This window comes from Silurus aristotelis, assembly GCF_946808225.1.
Source record: "Silurus aristotelis genome assembly, chromosome: 2".
Classification (NCBI taxonomy): domain Eukaryota; kingdom Metazoa; phylum Chordata; class Actinopteri; order Siluriformes; family Siluridae; genus Silurus; species Silurus aristotelis.
The window spans coordinates 26,384,486-26,398,241 of record NC_139575.1 but is presented as its reverse complement, the minus strand read 5'-3'; the positions used below and the strand labels follow the sequence as shown (position 1 = coordinate 26,398,241).

Sequence of the window (13,756 nt, the reverse complement as noted above, 5' to 3'; positions counted from 1 at the left end):
TTACAGTGGTGGTGATTTTATGGTTTATCCTTTATTATGTATGTATGTATGTATGTATGTATGTATGTATGTATGCTCTTCTGAAATGTAGTCGAATGAAAATAAGAATAATGATTAAAATGTAGTGAAAGTAAACATTTCCCAACATGATAATAAGTACAGCTACTTAAAAAAAAAAAAAAAACCAGCAGAAGCACAATCAAATACTTCAGTAAAAAAATATATATACAGTATGTATATATATATATATATATATATATATATATATATATATATATATATATATATATATATATATATATATATATATATATATACTGTATATATATATATTTCGTTCCTGTCCTGTCCATCCCTGTTTATACAATAAATGGCCCCTTAAACTGTTTACTCCTTAAATTATATTTTGCACAAACAAACAAACAAACAAATGTAATCAATAACAGGGTCAGGGTTAGAGGACACCTTTCTGTGAAAAGAAAAAGAAAAAAGTGCTTTCAGTCGCTAAACAAAGAGATGCTGTCTCGTGGGGGACTGGAAGAGCACGCACATGTCTTCCATCACAACGACAAGGGAAAAAAGGGAAATGAGGGGGGGACAGGGACAGAAGGCTTGGAGGACGCTCTCGGTGTATTGCCCTCGTTCGGGCTTTCTCCCCTCAGCGCGTCTTTGTTCGAATCCCAGCAGCTCTCGCGAAACAGATGGCGTCCCGCTCGCGCTCCCCTCGGCCAATCGCGCGCGCCATAATCAGCTGACTCGCGCGGACAGCGCCAGGTGCGCGAGCTCCGCTATTCTGTCTGCGAAGCGCGTGCTGCTCCAGTGTGCAGAGACCACCGGTGGCGTACCGCTGCTCCTCTCTCTAACCGGACCATGCTCTTTTCTACCAGGTGGAATCCGCGTGGACATAACGAAACTGGTGCCCGAATAAAACATATGGCTTGAAGGCGTCTCGTGGTGTAGAGCTCGGGAGCAACGCGATCACAAACACACACAGGCTCATATCGCCTTCTGGATTTGTCCCCTTGTTTGTTGACGTTTCGGTCTGTAAGGACATTGCATGCACTGAGGGAGGAGGCCGATGTAACTGAAACGTGCACGCCAAAAAAGGTAATAGATGTTTTCCAGATTTCTTTGTGCACATATAATGTTATAGTTTTAATGCAAAATAATAAACAAAAAATGCACAATAATCCACATACTGTAGAATGTATTCGTACAGAAAAAACAGTACCTCTTGGAGATTTGGTTTGTTGCAGTAGGAATTATGCGTGGTGCAGTACATCGTGCATTATCATATTAAACGATCATCTTTTACAGTTAAGATTAATGTGTGTATTTACATGTATATTGATTGTATATCAATCTGCCGGTGAGGAATTGGTTGTCCCCACGCAAGTCCACACAGCCTTGCATTCATTCTGTAGTTGCCTTTGATCTGCACTCGTAATGTGATTTGCATCCCAAATATGATGGCACAGGCAGATGTCTCGACGGCTCCCTTTTTCGAAATTCAAGGAGACGCAAGAACTTTGGAAGAAAAGAGCAGGAACCCCGGACCATGTTAAACGTGGAAAGGCGTGTTTAAGTGCATGGCAGGGATGCATAATAATAAGGAAAGGATTGTGAGTTGTTCATATTGTCCTTGAGGGACGCCTCCGCCTAGCTGCAGCTGTTGCGTCTGCAGAGCTTGCAGAACTTCTGGGAGGCGGTGACGAGCATATTAATGAAACTGGCGTCCTGAGGCAGCTGGGCTTATATAAACAGTGCCGGGGTTTTATTCACCATGGAAGCTGCTGTGAAGACTAAGAGAAGTGAGAAGATGCACATATAGGCGGGCATCAATGCTTTTTCTTTCATGAGCTATTTTTGAGGATTTATGAGGTTATTTTTATGCTTGACTGCAACAAATGTTGTTGTTTTTGTTATAAGTCTATTGCTTTTGTAAACAGTGTGCAAATTACAATAATACATCTTATCCAAAATAGAATTTGACAAAATACTTGGATTTTTGAAGATTTGAAAGGATCTATAAATCCAGATCCCTACACATAGGCATTAGCTTTACAATGCTTACCATTTATCTCTTTGCATTTCTATTTTATTTGGTTCTATTCTATGTAATTATATTGCAAATTCAATTTTTAATTCTACCTTTTAACTTTACTTTTCTAGTACTCTTTAATTTTTTATATTTTATGTAATGGAGCAGCTGTAAAAAGCATTTTACTGCATGCTGTACTGTGCATGGTAATTTATGTGACATGTGAAATCTAAATTAGGAAGAGACAATAGTTAGTATGCCCAATTAAATACAAATTTAGCCTATTTCATATTACCTTTGAAAATATATCAAGCAGCTTTAATGAAATATTAGTATGAACATGACATTGTGCTACTCTATTCACTTACAAAGCAGAAGGGTTTTGATGCATTCCTTCAAAAAGACTATGCATTGTCAACATGGTACTGTTCAATCCATTTCTGCTTTACGTTCTATTAGACTTTTTGAGTAAAACAATTTAATTATTATTATTATTATTATTATTATTATTATTATTATTTTTTTACATTTTCTGCATTGCCATCTATGACTACTCACTTCACTCAAATTGCACATACAATGTGTGTGATATTCTATTTACTCTGATAAACCTACATTTTTTATGCTGATGGAAGTGCTCATAAAAACCTAGTGCTACACAGAAAAAAAAGAAACCGAAGCAGAGCCACGACTGCACCCAAATGCTTGAGTATTGTATTACATTCTACCCAAAAATAGAGGCGTGTGTCATTTTACACCATAATGTACAGGCGTACTGCCTAGACATAGATGAGCTTTTTTATATGAGCACTTCTGCACTGAAAATTATATTATTTTTGCATTTTTATGTATGATTTTTACATCCCTTTTGAGAACATAAGTACCTTATAAAGAAAACTCAAGATTTTAAATCCTAAGAGTACAAAAAAAAAAACAGGCAACAAACTTCCAGACTAGAAAAGTATTTTCTTATGTTCTCATTTTCTCTCCCCTTTTATCTGCTAAGGAAGAACAATCCTTCTTCCATGATGTGACAAAAACCCTTAAGCATAAAGTGTGACAGAATGAAAAAAACAAACAAACAGAATAATCACACCAAATGGTTAATATAGTGTGTAGGGGAACAATCCAGGCTGTATTCTTCTGTATTATTTCCCTAAGAAGTGTGTGTTTGTTGCAGAGACAGGGAGAAGAATAGACCAGGCAGCAGATTGACTAATTCTAGCCATCATGATGTGGTTGAGAAGTCCTTTTGCTTAGTGTACATAAAAAACCACAATGGTTCTTGCAAGTCAGTGCACCCCACAAATTATTTCACTATTTATAGATTTTTTGTCAATATATTTACATAATAAAAAAAATATATCTTGGCATTGTATTTTTAGTTTTTTTGTATTTTTAGTTTTTTTAGCAGCATGTTTGTGAGGAATTTATTTTTACACTATAACAGAGTGTTTCTCTTTGAAGTTGTAAAAACCCCTTGAAAACTTCTTGAGTATATATCGCCAGTACCCCTACAGTATGTATTTGGTGAAGTGTTCGCTCGAATCAATGTTCTTCCTGTAATGTATTTCCTGTAAGACCCTCCTCCATGAAAACATTTAACATTGCATTATAGGATTGTTTATATAAATCTAAAGACTGAGATAATCATCCAATAAATCCTTGTTGTTGGTCCCTCAACTACTTGTGGATAATCTGAATGTTTGTTTGGGCACATAATCTTATTATAAGATTCATTTAAGGACAAATCTTAATTTAGACATAAAATATATCCTTGCAAATCCTGTGAAATGTTCCCAAGATTAATTTTTTCCCCCATTGTTACCAGAATTGTACTTATTAATAATTTTATATATATATATATATATATATATATATATATATATATATATATATATATATATACATAAATTTTGAGGGTAATAATAGCCCAGTGGTTAAGGCTCTGGGTTACTAATCAGAAGGTCAGGGTTTAAATCCCCAGCATCACCATGCTCACTCTTTGGGCTCTTGAGCAAGGCCCGTAAGTCTCTATAGCCGCTGTATTATGGATGTTTTTGCGCTCTGACCCTAGTTTCTTAATGTTGCTGAGAAATGCATCTCATTTGCATTGAAAAAGAATCTCACTGTGCTGTAATGTGTATGTAGTGATTCAACATCTTTATATATTTCATGTATATTTTACATGCTATTTTTTTACTACATTGACAGATGAGTTAAGATACTTTGAAGGCTTTGTCATTCTCAGATTTCTTCAAATGACAATACAGGCTTCATACAGCACAAAGAATCCCGACTCCTTGTTTCAGTTACGTTTTCAGTAGCTTATAATGTATAAAGTGCTAAAAAAAAAAAAGACCCTAGGGATAATAAGATGATTTTTTTAAAGGACAAAAATAGCTAAAGCAATATTGTAAAAAAAGAAATTAGATTTGGGCGTTTAGAGACCCTTGGGGCTTGCTTGTTTTCCACTTTACCCTTTAATTCCATTGGTCTGCTGTCATCTGTAATCAATAAATAGCAAATTCCAATACACTTGATCAACAAATGTACCATTTGACCAAAGATATTTCTAGTATTTAACACTATAAAGTGTTAATCAATGAGAATCACACGTAAATATGCTATCATCTCTGTTCCTCTATTGAGATGCCTCTGGGGTGCTGAACAGAATTCCATTATCATTCATTTCACAAACTTCACTTCTCTGTAATGGTATCAGCTTCTACCATGACTCCTTTTTTTTTCGTTCAGGTTGTGCTGTAGATCTCCCTTGGATTTCATTCTCTCCCTTTTTTTTTCTGCTTGCTTAGGCAGTGTATCATTGCTTCATTTCCAACACATTTTTGCCTACATGGATTAGTGTTTAGACAAGCATGGATAAATACTCCTTCCTGAGAAAGGTGAAACGTGTTCAAGGTTATTTTTGGACCCGAGTAGAGGATAGGGGACAATGGTTCCTCAGCATCTTTCTACCCATAATAGCAGTGTATTGTACAGCTCAGGCTGCACTCTATTCACAAGTGACTTACTAAAAATGAGCTTGAAGTGTGTTTTCATTACAGTCCTTTTTGCACAAGTTGTTTCACTTGTGTGTTGCAGTTGATAAACACAGATCATTTTGGTGCCAGATAAAAGGATCCGTTTTGGAATGGATTATAACTTTAGCTTGACATAAATGCACTTGTCATGCGCTTTATTAGAACACAGGCACTTGTACAGATTTAACATTTTAATACACATTATTAGCAAGAGAGATCAAAGAAAGGTCAGTATAGGGTGTAAGAGAGAAAGAGTGAATGCTCTGACTCTGTTTTTAGTCTGACAGACACAATGTGATCCCCCCCCCCCCCCTCCTCCTGAGTTGGACAGAGGGGAACAATCAAATGGCAGATGGTGTCAGCAGATTTTTTATGGCTGTCAATTATGATTTAAAGCAGAAAGATGCATTGGAAAATGAACAATTACAGTAAGGAGTCATTGTGTAAAAGACCAGCCTAATAAAGCTTGAGTAGTATAAACAATCATTTACTTCCATTTATCTCAATTGAAAGATGCCAACTTCTAGCATTCAGATATTGAATGGATGATTGCTATACAGTGTTTTAGGTGTATTTAAGAGGTGAGCAGCGATACAGCAATATACATTGGTATACAGTATATATTATTTAGATTTGCTTAGATAGAACAGTGAGCTGTTGGTGTAGTATATATTTTACAAATGTGTCTTGGTACTTGAGGCTTTAACTACTTCACATCACCAAAAATCAATGTTCACGTTGTCTACTAACAGGTTTGGAACAAGTTCAAACAAATCAATAGCTCTTTCCAACAAAGCACTAAAAGCCTTTTTATTTTTTTCTTCTGGGCTGCTGCCAGACCAGTCCAGCCTCAAGGCTTACACTATATATCTAACTACAGATTTGAACTATAAGTTTTATCATACTATTTGGCAAAACGGCAGAACGCACTGGATCAGAAAAGAATTAATTTGCTTTAATGTACTATTGCATAAAATACATTCATTCATTTTTTATCTGTTCATTGGAATTCTGGCAACACTGAACAACTCTGCTGTAAGCTGTTTCTGTTTAACTGACTCGGAGGCAAGAAGAGTCTTATTAACTAATAAACCGTTAATTATTACTATTCCTATTTTTTTTACTAATCAAATGTATAAACAATATTTCATCCATTCAATCTTTTTGGTCAGAATATTCTGCACTATTAAGCTTTGAGCTAAAATACTGGACCCATTTCCAACCCGAAATTGTGTGGGATGCTTCGCTGCATCGTTTTTCATCCTTCCGAGTGTTTTATTCCTTTTTGTGTTAAGTACCTGAGCCAAAGTGCTGAATCTGAGATTAACCTCACTATGAAGATATTATGAAGATTAACAGGCAGTGAAATATTAATACTAGACATATTAAAACAAAATTATGATGCTGAACATAATAGCATGCATAACTCTTGTTTCAGACTGGGCATACTGAATCTGGTAAGCTTTAGTTTATCCTCAAGTGATTATGATTCAAAATACAAACAAATACAATATGTATTTTATTGTCTATCCCCATTGAATAACATTACACAAAAAACTGCATGAGACTTCGCCTTATGCTAACGAAAAAGGCAAGCTTTCTGAATTAATAGGCATCATGATCTTGATAGGCATCCATGTCTTGATTGATTGTCTGTTGTCATTTATTGTTTACAGGGCTGTGTTGATTTTTTCTACAGTGCATCTGGACACTAAGGCACCGTAGTACACTGTAGACAGAATCCTTCTGGAAAATTAATGAAATTCGATTTAGAAAGCAGAACACATGGCCAGATATGAAGCAAATAGGACCTTAGACAAATAATGCACTTCAAATATCTGGATTTTTAGACAAGTCACACAGCACACATGGTCACAATTACAGAGTGACAGATTCCTTCATGTGCTTTTACATGGCACATTCATTACTTGCTCCTGATTTGCTTGATTTCTAAATAGTTGATTATATTTCAACTCTTAAAACCAGTACATACAATTTTGCCATATTGCCATAGAATGTATTTATTTATTTATTTACCCTTGCTTTGGCAACAAATAATCTTTTTCTGCAGATTCAGCTAAAGCAAAGGTTAGACTGGATGTGGACACAATTAGACAGTGGAAAGTTCAATCCACTGCATTGGCAAAAGACATGGAACATGGAATTATGCATTTGTGGTTGCCTTTACTTTGTGTAACCATAGACATTCAGAATACTTAGAATTTGCAAATACTAGTTTTGGGTTAGGCAGAAGAAAACTTAAGGATAAGCATTTCACTTTTCTGTGTCAATAGAAATGAATTAATTGTTGCTTTTGATATGCATCTTATATTTTTATATATATATATATATATATATATATATATATATTAGATCATTTTTTTTAACAGAAAACAAAATGCAGACTACAGAAAAGTAATAGTTTTTTTATAGTTGTAGAGTTGTAGTTTTTGTTTATAGTTTTGTAGAAATACCACCTTCTTCTTCTTCTTCTTCCCCGTCCTCTACATCTGCCTCTTTCAATACAACTACCTACATGTCTTCCCTCATCACATCTATAAATCTCCTTCTTGGCCTTCCTCTTTACCTCCTTCCTGGCGGCTCCATCCTCAGCATTCTCCTACCGATATACCCCATGGCCTCTCTCAAAACAGCCTCCAAAACACCCTACACGCGCTGTCCCTCTAATAAACTCGTTTTTAATCCTGTCAATTATCATCACTTCAAATGAAAATCAGCATCTTCAGCTCTGCTACCTCCAGCTCCACCTCCTGTCTTTTAGTCAATCCCACTGTCTCTTAAACATATAGCATCGCAGGTCTCACCACAGTCCTATAAACTTTCCCTTTCACTCTTGCAGATACCCTTCTAGCACAAATCACTCCTGCCACTCTTCTTCACCCACTCCACCCTGCCTGCACTCTTTTCTTTACTTTTTTAACACACTCTTCATTACTTTGCACTGTTGACCCCAGCTACCTGAACTCCTCCACATTCAACCCTCTTCTCCCTGCAACTGTACCACTCCACTGCTCTCCCGCTTTTTCACACACATGTACTCTGTCTTACTCCTATGGTCTTTCATTCCCCTTCACTCCAACACGTACCTTTACGTCTCCAGGCTCATCTCAACCTGCTCCCTACTCTCACCACAAATCCACAAAATTATAGTCAATAGAGACTCCTGTCTGACCTCGTCCGTCAACCTGTTCATCACCACTGCAAACAGGAAAAGGCTCAGAGCCGATCCTTGATGCAGTCCCATGTTTTGTAGAAATATGTAATTTTAGTATTTTTACAGATATCTATACATTACAGCATTTCATAACATGTTCTGATTTGTGAACAGTATATTATAAACAGGATTACATTTTCAATGGTTCACAATATGGTGAACTATTAAATGGTGCAAAAATAAATGTTTTACCTGAATGGCAAATGTAAATACACTTAATATATTATTATAAATGTGTCTTTTGTTCAAATAAGTTTTCAGAACATCAACAATTTACAACAGTTTAACTAAATTATGCAATGGATAATCCAGTTTGTCTGATTGGGTATAAAATTTGTTTAAATTGGACACAGACTTCTTCAGAGAATATCTTATCAACAAAAAGTTGTTTTCAAATAATTTATTTTTAAATAGAATCTTTTGGTTACATTTTTGCCTGCATTTTTCGTATATTACTGTATTATATATGCAGCTGTAATAAAATAATTCTTGCTCCACTAGGTTTGAAAGAAAATCTCCCTCTAGGTAAAATCTGATTCATCACTAACTAGGAAATTGTGTTTGGATATTATGTGCAATTCAGTGTAGGCAATTTTAAACAAACTCTCTTGGGCTGTTTTGGTCTTGCACAGGAAAGCATCTGTGGAGAAATAATCTACATTCAAATTTGTAAGCTAAAAACAGTCTGGGTGTTATGTGTTAGACAGAGCAAGCACCTGGCTGGTGAGAATGGACATTTGCTCTACCATATGGCGCTGATGCTGAGTCAATCATTTTAGCAGCAAGAGTATTAAAGCAGGAGTCTTGGAGGCAGTACTGAATGCCAAATGTTATTTGTGAGATGAATAAACATAATTGTATTTTACGGAACACTGGCCCAAACCTATTGTTTTTGCTATAATATCGATGCTCGCGTTATATTAACAGTTTACTCTGATTGTGCAGCCAATGCACAATATGTAGGCAATGAAAGATGATTAAAATTTAAGGTGATGATGTTTAATCGTTACATTCAACACCACATGGATGTGATATTGGGATAAATATTATGAAATGAAAACCTTTAAACTTAAACCATAACCACATTAATGAGGCCTGGTGTTAATCGCAGTTATTAGAAGTATTCAGAGTTTTTTTCTTTTTTAATTGGCAAACCATGTCATAATCAATCTCACTTTGTGCACAAGGGCATTGTCATGCTGGAATATAGTTGGGTCCTATAATTTAGTAAACTGTAATGCTACAGTGCTTAAATACATTCTAGACACTTGTGTGCTTCCAGCTTTGTGGCTACAGGTTATTTTTATTTTATATTACATACATGTACATATTAATATTTTGTTTTTATATATTCAGAAGTTTTCATTTTATATAATCTGTCATATAATGTTATATAATGTCATGTGGGCTGTTTTATCCTGTATTTTGACAGAACCTTTTCTTTTGTTTCCAGACCCAGTTGTGTCATCCTAAAATCAGACTGTGGACCAGAAACAACCCTGTTGGAGTCTACAGGGATTATAGTGGGAAACTACCGCTTTGAATTTCTGTGCCACTGTTGCTCAAGTTTTTACAGTAAAAAAGGATGATGCAGTTCTGAACACTTGATGAAAGTCTCACTGTACAGTCCATATCTTTTTGCTTCTTTGGGAATTCAGACCATTTTTGATCAGAGTGGGTAAAATGGCTATAGGGACTGCATTCTGTGTTGCTCAGCCTTGCTTTATTTTGCTGTTGGCAGTACTTACATTCTCTGCTGTTGAATCTACAGAGTGTCCTCAGCTATGCGTATGTGAAATCCGGCCATGGTTCACACCCCAGTCTACCTACAGGGAAGCGATCACTGTAGACTGCAATGACCTACGTCTTACACGTATCCCTGGAAATCTGTCAAGTGACACACAGGTGTTGTTGTTGCAGAGTAACTATATTGCAAGGACCACTGAGGAACTGGAGCAGTTGCTAAACTTGACTGAACTGGATCTCTCCCAGAACAACTTTACCAACATTCGTGATATAGGCTTGACCAACATGTCCCAGCTCACCACACTCCATCTGGAGGAAAACCAAATTGTTGAGATGCCTGATTTCAGCCTTCAGGACCTTACAAACCTTCAGGAGCTTTATATAAACCACAATCAAATTAGTTTCATTGCACCTAATGCATTTGCTGGGTTGAGCAGCTTGCTAAGGCTACACCTGAACTCAAACAAACTCAAAGCTATTAATAGCCGCTGGTTTGATTCAACACCTAACCTGGAGATCCTTATGATTGGAGAAAATCCTGTGGTTGGTATTCTGGATTTGAATTTTAAACCTCTTGTTAACCTTAGAAGTTTAGTATTAGCAGGGATGGAACTTACTGATATACCTGGCAATGCTTTTGTAGGACTGGACAATCTTGAGAGCCTCTCTTTCTATGATAACAGACTTGTGAATGTTCCTCAAAATGCACTCCAGAAACTACCAAACCTGAAGTTTTTGGATTTGAACAAAAACCCTGTACACAAAATCCAGGAGGGGGACTTTAAAAACATGTTAAGGCTTAAAGAACTTGGCATTAATAATATGGGGGAGCTTGTATCCATTGACCGTTTTGCACTGGATAATCTGCCAGAACTGACCAAACTTGAAGCCACCAATAACCCCAAGCTCTCATACATTAGCCGATTAGCATTCCGTGATGTTCCATCTCTTGAGAGTCTAATGCTCAACAACAACGCTCTAAACTCAGTTTACTTGGCAACAGTAGAATCTTTACCAAACCTGCGGGAGATCAGCATTCACAGCAACCCACTGCGGTGTGATTGTGTTATTCAGTGGATGAGTTCAAATAAGACAACCATAAGATTTATGGAACCTCTATCAATGTACTGTGCAATGCCACCTGAGGTCAGAGGCCAGCGAATAAGAGAGGCACTTTCACATGAATCTGCTGAGCAATGTTTGCCAATGATATCCCACGATACGTTCCCTAATCATCTTAACCTGGATATTGGCATGGCCGTAGACCTTGATTGTCGTGCAATGGCAGAGCCTGAACCAGAGATATACTGGGTAACACCATTAGGCAACAAGGTCATGATGGATACTGTGTCTGATAAGTACCGTCTGAACAGTGCTGGAACACTGCATATATCAAACATTCAGGCTGATGATTCTGGTCGCTACACATGTGTTGCTCAGAATACAGAAGGTGCTGACACTAGGGTGACTGCGATCCGAGTCAATGGTACTCTCCTGGACAACACACAGCTTATGAAAATGTATGTGAAACAGACCGAGTCCCACTCAATACTCGTCTCCTGGAAGGTAAACTCCAATGTAATGACTTCTAATCTCAAGTGGTCTTCAGCCACCATGAAGATCGACAACCCTCATATCACCTACACAGCCAGGGTCCCTGTAGATGTCCATGAGTACAATCTGACCCACCTTCAGCCAGCTACTGAATATGAGGTCTGTCTCTCAGTGTCCAATATTCACCAACAGACTCAAAAGTCTTGTGTAAATGTCACAACTAAACATTCAACATTTGCTGTCGAAATATCTGACCAGGGCACCAACACAGCTCTTGCTGCTGTCATGGGTACAATCCTCGCTATCATCAGCCTGGTGTTCATCTCTGTCTACATTGTCAAGAGATGGAAAAGGAAGAATTATCACCACTCTCTCAAAAAATACATGCAGAAAACCTCTTCTATTCCCCTTAACGAGCTATACCCTCCCCTCATCAATCTGTGGGATGTAGACACTGAAAAGGACAAAGATGGCTCCCTGGAGCCAAAGCCAAGCCAGGTTGACACAACAAGAAGCTACTACATGTGGTGAAGTCCATCAAAAACTTGTTTTGGAGCACAAAGACACGTTTTATTATCTGTGCGAATAATGAAAGTGAATTTATTCTCTGCATTGCTTACTGGTAACAACTACACTGCCAGTCAAAAGTTTTTGAGCACTGAGTTTTTTTTTAATTACGTTTACCTAATTAAACAAGTGATTTGATTATAATGCTTTATTAAAGGCAAAAGCACTTGTTTGGTGAACCGGTCACCTCAAGCTTATAGTTTAGTGTGAATTGGTTCCAAGCCAAAAAAAAAAGGCAGCAAGTGGGAGCAAGTGTTTTTTACGTTCATGTGGAAGAAATAACAAGACCACATTTACATGGAAGTGTAGCAAGTGCTCACATGTGTTGATTTATTAATGTTCGGTAACTGTTCTAATTTACGGTGATGTTGGTTTAAGTAACTAATTTGTACATATTTTGAGAAATCAAAAAAGTTAAATAAATCATGTGGTCTGCAGGAGCTGCCAGAATTTGTCACAAGTGTCTGCAGGTAATAAATAATAATAATTTCTTTAGGAGTTTATGAAAGTGGTTAAAATAAATACAACAACAACAAAATCCCCCAACCATTTCTACTACAAGTGCCTAATAAGGTTTTCCAGCCTTTTTCTTTCAGTTTGATCCAAGTTTTCCCCAATAAAAGAAAATGTTAGAAATCTTTTTCAGTTCATTTATACCTATTTTTATTTAGATTTTCTTACTTAATGCTAATTCTAAACTATTTACCTTGAACCATTTTTTTTTTTATGTTCAACCAAGTTTTCAATTTGAAATTCAGAAACTTTTGCTTGGCAGTGTAAATAGACTAATGATTCACATATTTTGGTAGAGCATCTTTTTTTTTCCCCTTATCTCAGTATTGCAGCTTTGTTTAGTTTCTGAGAAATGTTAGTAGCTGTGCTTTTTATGTTCCATATATTTAACCAGCACAGCATAGATATTGTCAAAGATTATTTTTGGGTCAGTTGATGCTATAACATTTTGATCCAGGACTGTACAAATGTCTTTGACAGTATTCACATAGAATGTACATTTTCTTTCTCTCTTTTGTAAAAAGATCTGTTGTGCACCGAAATATTTGAAGAACTCTGTCCATGGACTACAGTGTAAGCTGACAAAATGATTTTAGACTTGAGATCTATTGTCTATTAAATGATGTTAGCAATTGTTCTGTAATGTTGTATCAACTATAATTTTAACTTTTTTTATCAACATTAAAATTTGCGTTAGAACTTAAAGGAATAGTTCTTCTATATATTATTTTTTTTATTACCTATTCATATTCAATGATTAATAAAAAATTTATTAGTAGCATTTTTTACTTTTATGTATGTAGTTTGATTGTCAGGGTCTAGTTCTATTTCCACCAGGGTGCTTTCTTGCTGAAACAAGGATGCTTATTTCCTAGAATACTCAAGTCAAGTCAAGAAGCTTTATCAAGAATACTAAAAGCAAAACTGTCACCTTTTGACCATAACCTCACAGACGTACCCAATAAATTGTCGAGGTATATCACAGTCACATCATGGTAAGTATTCATTTATTTTTATTCATCACTGACTCAGAAAGCAGTCGAGTGGGTTGTTTGT

At 36.4% G+C, this 13,756-nt stretch overlaps 1 protein-coding gene across 1 annotated transcript; it reads left to right on the top strand.

Moving 5' to 3' along the window:
- Positions 1–488: 488 nt before the first annotated feature.
- On the top strand, positions 489–13,405 carry lrrn1 (leucine rich repeat neuronal 1). Its single transcript, XM_083532759.1, has 2 exons — positions 489–1,107; positions 9,774–13,405. Exon 2 carries the CDS (start codon positions 10,004–10,006, stop codon positions 12,149–12,151), a length of 2,148 nt encoding a protein of 715 aa, XP_083388885.1. The 5' UTR covers positions 489–1,107; positions 9,774–10,003; the 3' UTR covers positions 12,152–13,405.
- The last annotated feature ends 351 nt before the right edge of the window (positions 13,406–13,756 follow it).